We start from the raw sequence: 19,950 nt of genomic DNA, 5'->3' as shown, positions 1-19,950 counted from the left end.
TTTTTTAAAAATGAAGAAGAAAAGTAAGCAAATAGAGCAAGTCAGTAAGCAGAATCCCTCCATGGTCTCTGCTTCAGTCCCTCCCATGATGCCTTGCCCTATGTACCTCAGTGATGGGTTGTGTCCTGGGAGTTCTAACATGAAATAAAGCCTTCCCTCACAAGTTAGTTATGGTAGGCTGTCACAGCCACAGAAGGTAAGGTAGCATGCACGGCAGCTCCCCACAATAGGACTTCTGTTACTGTCCGTCTCTCCCCACCTCTGGGGAAGACTGCAGTGAAGACAGTCTGAGGCCTTAGGCACTTACACATTACCATTTCTCAGCTTTTTTTCTTCCACCTCCCTAATGCAGCTTTCGCTCAACTTAAGGTGTGGGGAAATCTATTTATTATTCATCAACGAGAGAAACCCCTCGTGTATCAATCTCTCACCATTTAAAATGGTTTTGTTATTTTATGGTGGTTTTATAAACAGGCCATTAACAAACTTCAAAAATGAAAGAAAAGCAAGTGACTATCAAAATAAGGCAAAACATTACCAAAACAGAGCATTCTGATGTCACGTTATCACATGTTCAGATTACTAAAAATAATGAACCACTTCAGACTGCTGATGAAAAAACAAAAACAAAAGCTAAGAAAGTTAAGTTGAAGAAACTTAATCCATGTGAAAATTTTCAAACTCTCACATGTGACCTAGTTTCCTTTACTTACGACCCAAATGTAACACTACCAAATTAGGAAGGCTTTCCTCCTAGAAAAATGACGGCATCTAAACAACAAGAACCTAGTTTATGAAAAGACACTCTCAGAGCATTTTTTTTAAATAAACTATTGCATTATAAAAAAAGGGAGACATTACAGAATTTTCTTTACAAATTAAAATAGAATATTACTCTATAAGTAAATGGTTGAGTCCTAGGCATACAGTTTAATGGTAAAGTACTTGCACATATGCACATGACCATGGGCTCAATCCTCAAAACTATGGAAAGAAAAACTAAGAAACAAAAACCATATTAAAAGGAAAACACAAAACAAAACAAACAAACAAACAAACAAACAAAGGACCAGATGAGCTGGGTCCCACAAGCCTAGACTTGAAAATGAAGAGGCAGAGGACAGAGAGTTGGAGCTGAGGTTATGAAGACTGCGTCTGGGGTTAGAGCCTAGGCTGTATGAAACACACAAACCTCAGTAAATAAATAATAAAAAGTGGGAGTGGAACAGAGAGGAATGGACAACAGTCTAAGCAGAGAAGAACACAGCTTCCTGTAAGAAGCAGTGAGGAGAAATGTGTGTAAAATGTTCTACATCATGTAACCCACCTTCCTGAATTAAGTTACTGTTATTCATGTAAGATTAACATCGTAATCATATAAGGATGTCCACTCGATAGTCATGGTCTTACAGCATGATTTTAGTTTAGGAACATGAGAGCAACAGTGGTGGGACACAGGATTTTTATGAATTACCTTTCCTGCTTCAGAGCATATTCCAACATTTTGATCCTCCTCACAAGATCTTTCTTCAAGTTTTCTTGGCCTTTCCTCTCCCCCTGAAGGAAAGCAATCTGAGCCTGAAAAGGAGAGAAAGGCAAAACTCAGTTCAGAGCAACTGCATTATAAAGAGGTTTTAGGAAAGCAGACAATGGATACAAGTCCTTTTCAAATCTGTCACAATGCAAACTAAAGGGGTGATTTGAAAACCTGTCCACAGGAGACATATGTGCAGTCTCCTTCAGACGAGGGGTGTGACAGCATGTGGTGCCCATCTTCCCTAAGAGCCCAGAAAACACAAAGCACACAAGCAGTTTGTGCAAGGTTTTTTTATACCTTGGAAGAACTTTCATTTTTATAAAGAATGAAAACAGGAAAGCAAAATGACCAAAATTCTTATAAATTCTTCCAAATTCAGAGTTTCATTATCAAGATCAAGAGAGCTGAACACAGCACGGAAGGGAGGAGGGCTCCATGCCCACCCTTCAAGGAGAAGACAAACGCAGCTGATGGACGGCTGGTGAGGAGTACTACCTTGCCCTTCTTGGGGAGTGCAGAGGACGCTGCCAGTTACCTGGACTTCAGTGCATAAATATACATCGGCCTATGGCAGCACTAACTGGACTCTGTAGTTATTAAATAAAAAGACATGAAGTTGAGAGGAAGACAAGAGACATGCTGGAGAAGACTGGAGGGATGGGGAAGCGGAAGGGAGGGCGTGGGAGATGGATAGGACCGAGATGTACTGTATATGTCTATGAAAGTCTATGTTTCCTGATATACCTAAATTTTATAAGAGTCCTTAACTTAATTCTACACACCCTACAAACAGTGAATGGCTTTCTCATCTCCTTGAAGGAAACGTAATGGAAAAGACGACCAGAGGCCAGATTCTCAGCACACTGTGCATTTCATCACAAGACAAATGACAAGCGACTTCAGCTTCAGTAGGAAAGGGACCACAAAGAGCAGCTTTTCAGGAGCTAAGACACTGAGGGTAGAAATAACATCTGTACTTAAAGAACTGCTGGTGTTGGAATGCTAGCTTACCCAAGCAATTTGAAACCTCTGTACAGGCAGGAAAGCGCTCTATCCAAGATGTGTCGAAGATAACCACTGGTTTACTTGCCCATGCTGCTCTCACCCATTTCTGCCATGCCAACCCGAGACAGACGGCAGTGTTATTTGGGTATGTGCACTGCTTTCCATTCAAAAAGATAAAAGAATGACTTTAAAACATCCCTAAGAACTCCAAATATTGTCCAACTATGGTTTAGTAAATAAACAAACTTAATTCTATTTAAATAGGACTCAATTCTACTTATTTAGTACCATAATTAATATAAAATCCAATTTGCCAGTCTTCTCATATCCTTCAAACTATAAATAGGTAATATGATGTGTTTATTTTTATTTCAAAAATCTCTTAAATTTGTATTTCAATTAAAAAGACATTTTCCTTACTAAAATAATTAAAAGACTGACATATAGCAACAGGCATTCCCATTTAGATAAACAGAGGAAAAGGCCCTGAACATCCACAGAATCTGTTCACTCCCCAAAGATCCTATAACACTTTAAATGACATATATGTATGTATTACATATATGTGTGTATGCATATAGAACATCTATATTCTAAAATGACATTATTCAAAATGAATAATGGTACATGCACTTCAAGCGACAAAAATGAAAGCTCATCGCAAGACAGCGTCAGCCTGACCCATCTCCCGAAGACACCAACTGTGTTGACAGAGAAATATATACACACACATATATATGTGTATATATATTAATAATAACATAAACTACAAGCTTCATCCTCTGTATCTTTGGCTATTCTCAATTTCCGGCATGTCACTGATGCTGGATGATTCTACAATTTAACCTAAACATGATCTATACTGCAACTGAGTCTCCAACCCACTGGCAGCTTACCCATCTCCCTACAACTTGTTTCCCTATTCTATCAATTCAGAAATAGACCGGATAGTGCTTTATTAGCTCTAAATATTTAGTGTGACTGAGACAAGAACAAGAGCTGCTGAAAGGCACTGGGTTGTAGACAAAAACTGCTAAATTATATCAGCTGTGTAAAGATGTTTAACATCTGAATGAAGTCAGGCATGTGTTAAATTGGGGAAAGTTGTCAGCATTTCCACGGGTGATGAAAGGCTATGGGTCCATCACAACTGATAAAGATCCACCCACGTAAGAGAGGCTTCCACATCAAAGGCACAACTCAGAGAAGAGAAGCAGACGGACAGTAACTCAGAAGACACAGAAACATGGGACAGCTTAACAAACTAGCCAAAGAAGGACAGGTCATACATCAGACTGGCAACCTGGATACTTGCTGAAGGACGGTTGACCAGGACTGAGCTTATAGGAAAAGGTTCATAGCATTAGCAGATCTTCCTAAGGACATCTGGACTGTTACCTTGATGGGATTGATCACAGTTTCTGTTGTAAAAGTTAAACTGTGTATTAGCTTAAACATAAAGGGGGAAGGCATAAAGGAATTTTAAGCCACCAACATGGCTGCTCTGGCAAAGCATCATCTCTAAAGACCTGAGTCCATGCGATCTGGCTGGAATGCAGATACACCACACACCTTTACCCTCTGGCTGTAATAGACACACACCCTTAGTAGACACCTTTAAGGTAAAATTAGTTTGTAGAAGGAAGCAGTCCTATTTGAAAGTGATGTCTGGTTGAGGGGCAGACAAAGTGACAAATTAGAGAAAGATCTGACAGAATGAGTCAGGGATAGGATACACCCAACTCTCACGAGAATGGCAGAGAAAGAGAAGCGATTTAAGAGCAGCAGAGGGCGTCAGTGTGGAGTCAGTGCTGTAAGTGCAGTGCAGCAGAGTTGAGCACAGTTAATCAGCTCCATTCAGTCTGTGCAGTTGCAGCCAGAGGACGAGAAGCCAGAAGATCAGAACAGACTGCCAGAGTCAGTTTGAGGCCAAGCAGAAATATTCAGTGAGAAGTCAAGAGAGGCCAGATTGAATCAGTCAGCTTGGAGAGGAATTTATGACAGAATGGTGCAGTTGAACCTGCCAGACAAAATTCAGAAAGAACTAGAAAGGGGAGCTTATTCAACAGAAGTCTCCAAGATGACAATTACACCAGGTTAATAAAAGTTACTTTTACAACTCACAGGTATGAGACATTTTTATAAAGGATGAAGGAGACACTGAAGAAACTCAACATGAGAGTCCTTTCACATCAATTTTCTTGTGATCTTCAAAAGTGTTAATTTCTAAAGCCACAGAAAAACTGTTCCAGGTTGAAGAACTAAAGAGACCAGAAACCAGATACAAGGCATGATTCCGAACTGTAATGGATTGTGCGGAGACATTAGTGAGACAGACGATAAAACAAGAGCCTGAAAAGTACAAATAGATCAGTGTTAACTTTCTGATGTGGAGAGTGAGTCTCACGGGGCAGCACTGTTCGGATCAAACACTGAGGTATTCAGTTGGAGCCAACAGACTATCAGGTTAGCTGGCAACTAGCCCTATAGTTCAGAGAAAAACAAATTCTTTGAATGGTCCTCTCAACTTTTCTTTCAGCTTAAGATTCTTCTTGTTGGCTTTTTAAAGAAAATTTGATACAAAATACAAATCTTGAAAATAAAAGATTCCATCTCAATCCAAAAGTCAACAATATATACGGAGAAATCTAAGAGTACTGAAACTAAGTTAGAAGCAAAACAAAAATATCCATTTCAACATTATCATTAAAAATGTGCTTAAATACTGAGAAAAACATAAAAATAAAGAAAATATTTGCAAATCATTTGCAAATAATATAGCTGAACACTATAAAACTCCAAGAAAACAGTCATTAAAAGTGTTTGTTTTTGTTTTTTTTAATTATAATTACTGTGGTAACAAAAAATTATATGGACTTATAAGAAACCTTCATATTCTTAAATAAGCTCAATATTACAAGATTTTATTTCTTCCTAAATTCAAATTTAAATATTTTGCAAGCCACCAGCGAATTTAATGTAAATTTTAAAACGCCAGACATGGGAATTCTAAAGTTCACATAGACATAAAATGTAAGCAAGCAAAATTACTTAAAAGCTCTAAAATGTTTAAAATTTTTATGGCTGTTTAACTTTATGTGTATGGGCGTTTGCTTGCATGTATGTATGTGCACACATGCATGGCTGACGCCTGTGGATACCCTTAATGGGAGTTACGACAACTGAGTCACTGTGTGAGTGCTGGGAACCAAACCCAAGTCCTTCCCAATCACAGTAACGTTCTGAACTGCTGAGCCGCCCTCCTTCCCAAAAGAAGTGCTTAAAACATTATAGTAACACAGTTATTTCAAAAACCACACCTATGACACAAGGCAACCGAAAACAAACGCAAACACAGACTATTGGAACTGAGAAGTGGTCTAAATGTATCCAGCTCGATGGTAGAAAGAGCACATGCTTAGCACATGCAAGGTGCAGCTCCTAGGGCTAAAGGAAACCACATTGCTGCCCTCTTCGTTTATATTTACGTATATGTACATCTATGTGCTAGTGAGCATCTATAGAGCGTAGAGTGTAGAGACCAGTGGATAACATTGGCTGTTGTTCCTAAGGTGCATCCTGAGGCCATAAAACACTAGAGAATGTGCCCTAATTTTTTTAAACATTAATTAAAAAGTTGCTGAAGAACTATTTTGAAAAATAAGATACTTCTTGAGAAACATCAAAACAAAATTATGAATAGCATAAATCACAAGAGATTTTTTTCTTAATACACACAGAATACCTACAACACCAAGAACTCAATAGAAAAACAAAGAACATGTGGACAGAAGGAAATCTAAGAGTCAAATATACTAAAATGGTGTTCAAAACAAACTTAAGTCTGAAAAATGTCAAAGTACCATGTTTTAGGGCTTCACTGCTATGAAGTGACACCGAGACCAAGGCAATTCTCATAAAGGACATTGAATTGGAGCTGGCTACAGTTTCAGAGATTCAGTCCACTGCCATCATGGTGGGAAGCATGGCAGTGTGCAGTCAGACGGGTACTAGAGAAGGACCAAAGGTAGCCAGGAGAAGGGTTCCTTCCACACTGGGCAGATCTTGAGCATGGGACCTCAAAGTCCAGCCAGTGTTGCACTTCCTCCAATAGGGCCACACCTCTTAATGGTACACTGCCCATGGGCCAAGCATATTCAAACCACTAATCATAAATGTGAGCTGGTGACAGTGGCACATGCTTGTCATCTCAACACGAAGGAGGCTAAGGAAGGAGGATTCAAAGTTGGAGACTAGCCTGAGCTAAACAAGACACTATCTTGAGTAAATACATATCAATTAGTTAATTAATGTAAAATCCCATTGCTCTTTTTTTTTTTTTATTGTGACTTAGGCCCTAATCCACTAGTAGCCTAGATTAAACAAATTCAAGATCAGCCTAAGGAAATAACAAGGTCCTGACTCAAACTAACAACAACAGTAATAATAAATGACAGGAAACGCATTTATTTCCACGATGGGGGAGTGGGGTGTTATGAATCAGCTTCGCCCTCTAATGGACAGCATCTATTAGTCTGCAAAGAGACATATTCTTTAAACTAGCCATTTTAGAGTGGTATGTTTCACGCTGTAAAATGGCAAATTAAAAACCAGGCAAGACTATGTGAACAAGGCATTTTCCATCAGGTTAAAACGTATTAGCAGACCTGGAGAAATGAGTGTCTCAAACAAGGCCTCTGAGAACCGAGATGGTCCTGTAACAGTAAAGTCAGTCTTGCTGTCTTCCTCTGGAAAACAGTCTTATGACATAGGCTGCTGCTTATGGAAACAACTTCCTGCTATAAAAAGCACAGGTCTAAAGCACAACTGGTATACATCTATTTTTTTCTAAAACATAAAATTACAAGTAAAGTTTTTTTAAAATATAAGTTACAAGTAAATATTGCCAATGTTTCACACCAGACTTTTTTCTGAGTTGGCTTATTTAACTGAAAAGGGGCAAAGAGGGACACAGAAGGAAGAAAGGACTAGAAAAAAAAAGAAGGGGCAAGTGGGGGAGAGAAAACATCTATCCAGAGTAATAAGTGGCTCTTAGCACAGCAGCTGTAAATACATTGGCAGAGAACTATATACAAGACAGAATAAAAGGAAAGGGGGAAGGAGAGGGGAGGAACGGATTGCAGACATTTGACTCCTTAAAGAGAAAAGGTAAAGTCATCACTGGGCTCTAGACTGTTCAAGTATAGAGTAGATGTAAATGTTCCCCCAGTGTAAGAGGACTGAGAGGCAGAGACCAAGAGTTTAAATTACGCTCAAATTCCCTCTACACCTCTTAAAGGTTGTCCCCTAAGCATGCCAATATGCTTTTAGAGTGTTTTAATTGAAAGCTATTGCTGCCAAACACACTCATTTACCAACTCTAGTTCCCAAGCCACCTATTTGTAGACTGTTTTGGGATGTTATAGTCAAAATTCATTTTTAGGAGAGAAATAAAAAGGTGCACCACGACATAAAGCGAGGTGCATCCCAGGGAGCAGTGTACGCACAGATGAACCAAGGTGACGAGAAGAGAAAATGAACGCACCTCCACTACAACACTCAAGGTGCACACACACTGCAGTGCGAAAGGACAACACACAGCAGCTCGAGAAATGCCTTGAAACATTCCCTATGTGCCCTGGCAGGAGAGCCAGTCTGTAAGGAGAGGCAGAGGTTCTCAGAGAGCAAGTGCACTCCCCTCCAACGGTCTCTGAGGTGATGCACTCAGCTGTTCCCACCACAGGAAAACTCCCCATTACCATAATTACACGTGAACAACCTTAGAGCTCGCTGCACTTAAAGCATAGGCATTCTTAATCTTCTGACTTCACAGATTAGAAAAACAACAGCAACCATTCTTAAAAATTTGTGAAAATTGGAGAAATTAAATCTGATAAAAGATAAGGTATAAAGCTATCCTTTAAGTCTTATAAATAGCTAAAAAATCAAAATTCAGCATATACTCATTTTCTATTCAAGGACATGCACCTGATAATGGTAGTTCTGAAAAAGTTATTTTTAAAAAAGGTAAAATTCTGAAAAAAAAAAAAACTATTAAAAAAAGGTAAAATTCCATGATGTATTAAGGTTTTTGTTCTTAATATATTATATCTAAGTAGAACTTTCATTTTCTCATCTATAGAAGTAAACAAAAAAGAGAAAACAGCACTGGATGAATATTGGACCACAGTCTACACGGCAAAGCCAAAGTCAGTTAAGTCTGTTTAGGTAAGTGTGGTGTTATGGATCCAACCTAAGGCTAGGTAAGCTTTCTACTTACATACTTTGTACTATATACCGGGCTATATCTCCGGCCCAGGCTTATTTGTAAGTCATTTTCGATTTTAATTAGTTAAAATGAATATATCTAGGTTGAGCATCATCTGTATCTGAAAATCTGAAGTCCAAACTGCTCCTGTGCCTGGAACTGTGAGAGCATCAGAACACATCGTGGATTTCGGACTTTCAGACTAGGGACGTTCAGCCAGTAAGTCCATGTAAAGCTTCCAAAATTAAAATATGTATGAACACATCTGGGCCAAGTATTTCAGGGAAGTTGAGCATGGAATACAAATCTTCTGTCCTAACCTGGTTTATTTATATGTGTAGTATTAGTAAACAATTAAAACATAGAAAATGTACCCCAACTTTAACACTATTATAAACTATTCAGCACTCTAAACTTTAAAGGGTTAGAATTCAAAATTGAAGCCAAGCATGGTGTTGCACACCTTTAATCTCAGCATTTAGGAGGAGGCAGAGGCAGGAGGATCTCTGAGTTCGAGGTCAGCCTGGTCTATAGAGTGAGTTCTAGGACAGCCAGGGCTACACAGAAAAACCCTGTCTTTCGAAAACACTTTCCAACTGTCTTTTTCTGGGGGTTGGGGAGGTGGGGGTGGGGTCAGTTGTTGTGGGACATAAAGGCCGTTCATTTTCATAAAAATCTAAAACAAGGCATTAGAAAGTATGACTAATAGGAGGTTCTCAACTTCTAAATGCAGGTAACAGGAAAACTTAAAAGTCAGCACTATGGTTTATTTAATGCTAAGAAGTGAACATAACCAAGTTGGGTCTCAGGCTGCGTATGTTAGCAGAAGACCTTCTTAGAATTACACTTGCTCCCTGGAGAGGTTGGGGTATACCTATGCTCTCTGATCTAGGTCACTAGGCAGTTCTCTTTAGCACATCATGGCTGCCAGCCCATCCTTAAAGGCAGTCACAACCTACTGCCGTCTGGAGCACTTGTTAAAGTAAGACAGCTGTTCTGACCGATGGGCTCTAGAGTGGGGCCTGGGAACCTGCATTTGTACCATGTACTGCAAGGCCATGCTACTACAGAACTGAGAGGCTGAATTTGGAGCAGCTCTGACTTACACTGACACAGTTAGAAACCAAATAAGCAGGGCACTGTGGAGCAAGAGATGGATCTGTCTCAGTCCAGCTCTTTTCTCCCCCAAAATTTGCAAACAGGCCCACAAAGACTAGCTTTCTAAGTCTCTTCCAAATCCCTTACTCATGACTGTAGTAACAGCAGTCTCCTGGTAAAGAGATCAAATCTAGCAACATGTCCTATTGAATGTTAGAAACATCTACCGGCCACCAGCTTAAACTGTCGTAAAGGAGAATACAGAAAAGAAAAACTAAATGTCCCTGCTGGTATGGTAGTACATGCCTCTAATCCCACCATCAGGAGGCTGAGGCAGGGGGATCCTGAGTTTGAGGCCAGCCTAGGCTACATAGTAATGGAGTTCTATGGCCCGCACGTCAAGGGCCTGTCTCAAAAAAAAAAAGAATCCTATTCACAACACGCTTCTAGTGGGGTTAGGGTCTAATTCAAGTGGCAAAGACAAGTACTGCCACTCATTTAGCACTATTAACTGAGCCCTACTTGATGTCCAACACAACTACTGGCACTGTGTAATAGAACTGCCTGCTGCAATCCCCTCCATTAGTAAATGAAAGAGAGACATGCGGTCAGGGTGAGCCTGTTAACTTAAGTCCTAGAAGAAGCAAATCTTGTATGAAATATATAGTCACATATATTTTATACATAAATATATAAAAGTAGACATAATTCATGCACAGAGAACCAGAACCAGACACCGACAGAAACAGTGATCATAAAGTGAATACAAATAAAATACAGCAGGATGCCCATTTACCCCTGGAGACACAGACACAATTGATATTCCACTCAAAAGTGAATTTCCAATACGATATTTATTCTACGATGAGCTTTTCCTTTTGAGCAACTAATGAGCCTGTAAAAACTTTCCTCACAGAAATATTTCTTGGCCAGTTTTATACATACCTGCAGAGAATTCACAATAGAGGAATCTCGAATGGCCGAAGCAGTTAAAGAAATGTTCAAAGTCCTAAGTCATAAGGGAAATGCAAATCAAGGAAATGCAAACCAAAAGCCAGTCCTGAGACTCCATCTCACACATCAGAATGGCTGAGATCAGAAACTCAGGTGACAGACTGCACATGCTGGAGAGGACGTGGAGGAAGGAACACTCCTCCATTGCTGGAGAACTTGTACGTTTTAAGAAGTTTGCTTACTAACAAAGTCTTGGCAAGCAGTTGGTGCTGTTTATCATTAGAAAGCTCCAAGAGTTCTAAATGTTTTAAACCAATAAAATTACTTGCCCTGGGCTATACCTCAGGCAACATTCTCCAGAGCCCAAGCCTAAGATTTAAGGCATTGGCCGATGTTCCAGCCCCTTTATTTGTAGTCTAGGCTGAAGCCGCCTTCAGAGACCCCCCATGTCTGTGCCTTCACCTCTGCACACCGTCTCTCCCCTCTATAACCTCCTTTTATTTTCAAAGTATTCCAGTGTTCCTCTCTGAGATGACCCAGCTCATACTACTACTTCCTTTGAAACACAAAATACACTAGTTTCTACTTGAAAACAAAAGTTTTCTGTACATAAGTATACAATTAGTACTTTATGAAAATTAATACCTCTTAAGAAACTTTTTAGGCAACGTTTAAAAATCCTCCATGAGAAATCATCTATGTTCTTAAGTAGGTTTAGAACACAATTTAAGATAGGAGAATTTTCCAGGTCAATATACCAAAATACTTGTCAAGACAGCAAGATTCAGAACAAACTGGGGAAAGAAAAAAGTCAGTTAAGAAGAAAAGTGAGCGCTAGGAATGGTGGTATATGCTTGTAATGCCAGCATGTAGAGGCAGGAGAATTACCATGAGGAGTTCAAGCCCAGCTGGCTGACACAGCAATACAAAGTTGATCAGTGCTTGGCAGCAAGACCTGCTTTAAAACAAAACAATAGAAAGGAAAGGAGGCAGGCTTTGCTAAATAAAAATCACAGTATTTATCTGAAAGTTAATAAGAACACATCCTGGAGAGATAGTTGAGAAATGGAACCAACAAGCAAGTTAGTTAGAAAATACCTACTCCTGACAGTCAGCAAGAGAAATAAAAGACATACTTTTAAATATAATTTTATTGCCAGTAAATGTTTCAACAAGGAAAATCAGTGGCATAAAGAAAGGGAGAGGGAGGGAAGGGAGAGGGAAGAGTGGGAGAGGGGGGACGGGGGTAGGGAGTGAAAAAAAAAGCTAGGTCAGTAATTATAAACAGGTGAAATGAGTTGTTTTAATAAGCCTACAAAGTAAGTGTAAACATTTATTTATTTTAAAAGGTTAATTTGGGGGGCTGGAGAGATGGCTCAGCGGTTAAGAGCACTGACTGCTCTCCCAGAGGTCCTGAGTTCAAATCCCAGCAACCACATGGTGGCTCACAACCATCTGTAATGGGATCCGATGCCCTCTTCTGGTGTGTCTGAAGACAGCTACAGTGCATATGATAAACAAACAAACAAATAAATCTTTTTTAAAAAAAGATTGATTTCCCAAGTGCTCAGAGCTGGCTCATGGTTAAGAGCACTTGCTGTTCTTCCAGAGAACCAGAGTTCATTCTCGGTTCCCATGTCACGTAGCTCAAAATCATGTGTTACTCCAGGGCACCTGATGCCTCTGGCATGTGCAGGCTCCTGCCCCCACATGCACAAACCCACATGCAGACACACACACCTACACATAATTAAAAGTAACAAAAGTAAATCTTTAAAAAGATAAATTTTAAAAAAGATTTCTACCTTTCTAAAGGAAGAAAGACACTCAAAGGAACATATTACTTTAATAAATGTTAGACGATTAAGGATATATGCTAATAAAGAGCAATAATTGAGAAAAGCAGACTGTAAGAAACTTTCTCAAAAATATTCAGGTATTGCCGATGGGTCTAGCCTGAACCTTACCCAGACAGGTCTAGCCTGAACCTTACCCTCTATCTGATACTCTCCATTTGCATGTATTTTCATAGATACCATCAGCCTCCAGTCTGTTTTCCCCCCCGCTGTAAAATTCCAGTCTCCTGAAGCCCTAACTGCCCTCAGACTCAGTGCATAGGCAAGGATGGTCGTGAAGTTCCCGGTCCCCTTGCCTCCACTCCCAAGGGTTGGTTGGCGTTACTGGCATGCGACAGATTACCTGCCTGTTATTCCCATGTTAGCATGTTAATTAGACTATCAATCTCTGCTGAATCGATTTTAATTTTTATTACATTTTTTCATTTGTATGTGTGCATGAACACAGCATGTGCGTGCCTCTGTTTAACCCACGGACATTAAAGACAACACAGAGAAGCTGGGTTCCGTCTGGCTCGGAATCAAGTGCCTCTACCTGCTGAACTTTCTCCTCAGCACTGTGCTGATCCACAGGAGGCCGCTGGAGGACGGGCAGGCTGCAACTGCATTTGCTTTTACAACAAACATCTGAAAACACCGTATTTTTCTGCCAGAGGTCTTGAGTTCAAATCCCAACAACCACATGGTGGCTCACAACCATCTGTAATGGGATTTGATGCCTCTTCTGGTGTGTCTGAACAGCTGCAGTGTACTTATATGTAAGAAATAAATAAGTCTTTAAAAAAAAACAAACCCAAAAACAAAAACCCTTAACACAGAATTCACTTTCAGCTTTTAAATAGTGACTTTCCAAAGTCCTTGTCATATAACTAACTGCCTTATGATCCTCTTAATTCTCATACTGATCACAAGGCGCCCAGACATTGAATCACCCAGCACAGCCTCTGAAATCCAGTCCTGCTACTTAGTGGTGGCAAATATTTAAGTTTGCTAAACTCCCACTTTTATTAGTAAAACAGAGCTAATATCCCCAAACTCAAAATCCTATTGTTAAAACTTATCTACACAGTGTATACCGATGGTACTAGGACACCTCAGTGCAAAATCATCTGTTCATGTCCTAAAATCTGGGCCATAATCTTGAATGCCCACAATCTAGATGCCATAATTCCAAATGTTAAGAATCCCAAATGGTAAAAATTTCAAAATTTTATATATATATATATATATATATATATATATATATATTTTTTTTTTTTATAGATTAACTGCATCCACACGGAACAGACTAACAGCCAAGCAAGTCAATAAGTAGTTCCATATGCTCCAGAGCTTTATATCTGCAACCTCACACTGGGACTTTATATCTGCAACCTCACACTGGGGCTTTATATCTGCAACCTCACACTGGGGCTTCATATCTGCAACCTCACACTGGGGCTTCATATCTGCAACCTCACACTGGGGCTTTATATCTGCAACCTCACACTGGGGCTTTATATCTGCAACCTCACACTGGGGCTTCATATCTGCAACCTCACACTGGGGCTTCATATCTGCAACCTCACACTGGGGCTTCATATCTGCAACCTCACACTGGGGCTTTATATCTGCAACCTCACACTGGGGCTTTATATCTGCAACCTCACACTGGGGCTTTATATCTGCATTATCACACTGGGGCTTTATATCTGCAACCTCACACTGGGGCTTTATATCTGCATTATCACACTGGGGCTTTATATCTGCATTATCACACTGGGGCTTTATATCTGCATTATCACACTGGGGCTTTATATCTGCAACCTCACACTGGGGCTTTATATCTGCAACCTCACACTGGGGCTTCATATCTGCAACCTCACACTGGGGCTTTATATCTGCAACCTCACACTGGGGCTTTATATCTGCATTATAACACTGGGCAATCTAAGCCTTTTGATTTTTAAAAAATATCCCACAAGGACCCTAAAGATGGCACCAAAAGTGCTGAGACGACGCCTTTAGCTACATAGCTGGATGCAAAACAAAACACAAACATGAGTAGGTGTCTCTTACCATAGCAGTGATGATCATACTGTGAGAGAAGAAAGGACACAAGCCCACCACCAACAGTTCGGAAAGAGAAAAGGAGTGAAGGCAGTGATTTGCGTTCAGCAAGTCATGTTCAAAATCAAACCCGTTAGTTCAAAAATCATGCTGCAAAAACCAATGTAAGCGAGTGGAACTAGACCCCTTTCCTCGTGTGCAAAAAAATCAATGCAGAATGGATTAAAGGGCCTATGTAAGGCCTGAAGCTCCAAGGCTGCCAGGGCAATCGCAAGCAAACACTCAACACGGAGGCAGAGGAGATTCTGAAATCACTAACAAAGAAGAGAGTAATAAGAAGCGCCAAATGGGCTGCATGGTACTAAAAAGCTGCAGAAGGAGGGACAGGAGAGTGAGAACCTGTGCCAGCGGGGGTCGACAGATGACTGCTGTCTAGAATAGACAGAGAACTCGGAAACACAAACAGCAGAAATAATAAAACTCCAATTATTAATTAATCAATGAGTCAGACAGACACTTCTCTAACGGTTCTCTAATGGCTAACACCAACAACAACAACAAATGTATGTTCAGCACCCTTAGGGATCAGGAAACCAAGATTCTACTGAGGCTCCATCCCACCCCAATCCATAGCCATCATCAAGAAAAGAAAAATATGCTAGGGAGAAATGGGAGGAAATCATACTCCTACAGGTAGGAATAGAAGTCAATGTAGCTACCGTGGAAATCAAAGCCATAAAAAGATTCAACTATGCCACACACAGCCAGAATCAACATACGGTAGAATCCCCCCTGCACATCTACATCATTATTACAATACTATTCACAATAGCCAGACTAAAGAATCAGTTTAGATGTCAGCAGATGACTGGATAAAGAGCGTGTGTGTGTGTGTGTGTGTGTGTGTGTGTGTGTGTGTGAGTGTGTGTGTGTGTGTACAATGCCATTTGTAGGAATACAGGTAAAAAGGGAAATATCACGTTAAGTGAAGTAAGCCTGGTATGAAGGCAAATGTCGAATGATTTCTCCCAAATGAGGAATCTATATTTGCATATATACATATACAAGAGTACTATACATATGCAAGTAGTACTATATAATGGGAGACAGGAAGGAGAGAAAAAGTTATAAAAAGCCAAGGGAGATAAGAGCAAAATACATGACATGCACATGTGTCATAATGAAACATCATTTAGTACAAAGAATACACACTAAAAACTATGAAGTGGAAACTGAGAACACTACTCAGAGCAGAGCCCTTGTTAAGCTTATGTGCGGAAATGCAAACATACAAAGCAGAGGGGCACGGCCTTGTCTGTAGGCCTGATTGGACTAGATCCATGACCCTCCTGCCTCAGCCTCCAAAGTGCTGGGATTACAGGGGTACTGCGATATCCAGCTAAGCCTCAATGTTTTAAACACACACAGAAGGTTTACACAGTCAATTGATGATACTGTGTCTGCTTTGGGGTCAAGTCTGTGGCAAATCCACTCAATGAACTAGAACTGAGACTTTGCACAATGTATGCCACTAGCTTATAGAAATGGTGTCAATGAACGAATATATAGAAGAAGAGTGTGTGTGTGTGTGTGTGTGTGTGTGTGTGTGTGTGTGTGTGTGTGTGTATGATTAAAAAAAAAAAAACTAAAAGAAGACCAGAAAATCCTTGGAGTTCACCAGTCAGCCAGCCTAGCCTACCTGACAGGTTCGAGGGTTCCAAGCAAGGCTAGTGAGAAAAACTGGGATGGGGGTGGGGGCTTGTGGAGGTAGGAGCACCTGCGGAAACATACATGTATTTGTAGACATGTCTGTGGAAAGTTGGATGTGGTGGCACATGCCTGTAATCCCAGCACTCTTGGGGTTGAAGTCAGAGGACTTCAAGTTCCAGGCCAATCTAGATACACAGCAAGATTTTTCTTTTTTTCTTTTCTTTTTCTTTTTTTTTTTTTTTCTTTTTTTTGATGGGTATTTCCCCATCCACATTTCAAATGTTATTTCCCCTCCTGGCGTCCTGTCCATAAACCCCTATCCCCCCCTCCCTTTTTCTTCTATGAAGGTGTTCCTTCCCCATCCACCCCCCTTCCCTCCCCCATATTCCCACACTGGGGTTCACCCTGCAGGACCAAAGGGCCTCTCCTCCTCTGGTGCCCAACAAGGCCATCCTCTGCCACACAAGCAGCTGGAGCCATGGGTCAGTCCAGGTATAGTCCCTGGGTGATGGGTTTGGTCCCAGGGGAGCTCAGCCAGCTTCAATGTTGCTCCCCATGGGGCTGCAAGTCCCTCAATTCCCTCTCTTTTTTTTTTTTGGAGCTGGGGACCGAACCCAGGGCCTTGCGCATGCTAGGCAAGTGCTCTACCACTGAGCTAAATCCCCAACCCCTCAATTCTCTCTCTTTAACTCCTCCATCAGGGGTCCCTCTCTCAGTCCAATAGTTTGCTGCCAGCATCTGACATGCTCCGACTGTCTCCCAAGAGACATCTGTATTTGGTTCCTGTCAGCATGCACCTCCTAGCTTCATCAATCCTATCTAGTCTTGGTAGCTGTGTATATATATATATATATATATATATATATATGAGCTATGTGTGGGGCAGGCTCTGAATGGCACTCCCCCAGTCTCTGCTCCAAACCCTGCCTCCATATCCCCTTCCATGAACACACCTCCCCTCCCCCAAGAAGGAGTAAAGCATCCCTCTTCCTGAGCTCCATGTAGTCTGTGGACTGCGCCGTGGGCAATCCTAGCCTTTAGGGTGGATCAAGGACCTCCACATCAAACCACATACACTCAAACTAATAGAAGAAAAGGTGGGGAAGTCTCAATCATATGGGCTCTGGAGAAATTTCCTGAACGAAATACCAATGGCTTATGGTCTAAGGCCAAGAATCAACAAATGGGACCTCATAAAACTGCAAAGCTTCTGTAAGGCAAAGGACACTGTCATTAGGACAAAATGGCAAGCAACAGATTGGGAAAAGATCTTTACCAATCCTACATCTGATAGAGGGCTAATATCCAAAATATACAAAGAAGTCACGAAGTTAGAATCCAGAGAACCAAATAACCCTATTTAAAAACAGGGTATAGAGCTAAACAAAGAATTCTCAGCTGAGGAATATCGAATGGCTGAGAAGTACCTAAAGAAATGTTCAACATCTTTAGTCATAAGGGAAATGCAAATCAAAACAACCCTGAGATTCCACCTCACACCAGTCAGAAATGGCTAAGGTCAGAAACTCAGGTGGCAGCAGATGCTGGCGAGAATGTAGAGAAAGAGGAACACTCCTCCATTGTTGGTGGGATTGCAGACTGGTACAACCACTCTGGAAATCAGTCTGGAGGCTGCTCAGAAAACTGGACATTGTACTACCTGAGGTCCCAACTATATCTCTCCTGGGCATATACTCAAAAGATGCCCCAACATACAACAAAGACACATGCTCCACTATGTTCATAGCAGCCTTATTTATAATAGCCAGAAGCTGCAAAGAACCCAGATGCCCTTCAACAGAGGAATGGATACAAAAAATGTGGTACATCTACACCATGGAATATTACTCAGCTATCAAAAACAATGACTTCATGAAATTTCATAGGCAAATGGATTACCTATGAAGTAGACACAGCAAGATCTTATCTCCAAAAACAAAGGGAAGGTGGACTTTGAAATATGAAAAAGCATATGGATGATGAGTGGCCACAAGAGGCAGTAATCCTTCAGCTAGCTGCCCCAACAATTAGCCACACTTAGAAGTCTCACAGTGCAATAGATAGTTAAGTTTTTCATTTCTTTAAAATGGGCATCACTTTCCATTTGCATTGGTTTTCTAAGTAGTACTGCTCCTTCTTAAAGTCAGTGGCTCTCTGTACATTGATAAGAACACTGACAAATCACTCATACACTAACCTCCCAACGGTAAACACTCAGAAAAACAATGATGCTTCCCCTGGTTTCTAAGTATTCAATTCACCTGAACAATGCGGGTATCCAGGCGAATGAGGGTGTGTGTAGGAGTGCTTGTGAAGGTCAGAAGACAGCCTGTGAGAACCAGTTCTCTCATTCACCACGTGGGCTCCAGGGAACTCAGAGGCAGGGTGGCAGCACTTTACCAGCTAGCCATAGTTACAGCTATTTTTTAAACGTAGAGTTAGACTGAATGTAGAGTCTCCCAGGCACTAGACAAGTTTTCTACCTCTGAGCTACACTCCCGGCTCCCTACCTTCTTATATAACCTCTTCATTTCCTTTAGGAACTGTGGTTTTCATGACTTTCACGTCCAGAATTACAACATCAAGAATCTTAACCTCTTGGGATTGTCACTTTTAGGGTTTTTTAAAGTTTAGAGATTTTGATCTTTCCATATTCCAATATTCAGAATTCTAGCAATCAAGATTATGCCTTTTAGATATGGACAGCACCACCTACTTTAAAACACCTCAGAATTACACTTGGGGAAAATACTTGAAGTTGATCCAGATGGCTGTTATCGCTTTCATTAATACAGGAAGAAAAACATTTATACAACTGTATACATGTATCATTTAAAAGAAAAGGCAGAAAAATGTCTTATACACTGAACGATTATATATGCATTACACTCAAGGAAACAGGAAAATTCTGATAATCACCCACAGACTAAGCAAAGTGGCAGGACATAAGTTGACTCCATGAAACCCAATACTATTTCTTTTTTTTTCATTTTAACAAAATCAGCAGAAAGTACTTGGTATTTGGTTAGAGCTTCCCTATTCTAAATATATTCTAAAAGCAGGTCAATTATAAAAACTTGGAAAACTCAAGTTCAGGTAAGGTGGCCCTGAATCTTGAGGCCAGTGGTGTAACCGATTCATTTTACAGCCTGGTTTTCACGCGTACAAGTGGGAAGGAAGGCCAGGGGTTATGCTTGGTCTCTTCCTCAGTAACTCTGCACTGCACTGTTTGAGTCAGGGTCCCTCACTGACCGTGGAGCTTGCTGACTCAGCGGGACTGGCTGCCTTGTCCTGCTTCCCCAGCACTGGCATGACAAGCCTGCACCAGCACCCTCAGCTTTCATGTAGTTTTATCCAACGCAGATCCTCATGTTTGCCCAGCAAGCACTTTGTCAACTAAGCCACTCCACTAGCCCACCCAATCTTCCAAAGTAACAATGATACTACAAAGGCCGACTCTGTGAGGAGGGGGT

General features: G+C 40.8%; 1 protein-coding gene across 1 annotated transcript in view; it reads right to left on the bottom strand.

Moving 5' to 3' along the window:
* Window positions 1–19,950, bottom strand: part of Strn (striatin) — an 80,719-nt gene that overhangs the window by 43,763 nt on the left and 17,006 nt on the right. Inside the window, exon 2 of the mRNA XM_032908894.1 lies at window positions 1,475–1,578. Coding sequence (XP_032764785.1) covers window positions 1,475–1,578 — 104 coding nt within the window. The remainder of the gene's footprint in view (window positions 1–1,474; window positions 1,579–19,950) is intronic.

This window comes from Rattus rattus, chromosome 7, assembly GCF_011064425.1.
Source record: "Rattus rattus isolate New Zealand chromosome 7, Rrattus_CSIRO_v1, whole genome shotgun sequence".
NCBI classification, from domain to species: Eukaryota; Metazoa; Chordata; class Mammalia; order Rodentia; family Muridae; genus Rattus; species Rattus rattus.
The sequence above is the reverse complement of the archived record's forward strand: the minus strand, read 5'-3'. Positions and strand labels throughout refer to the sequence as shown.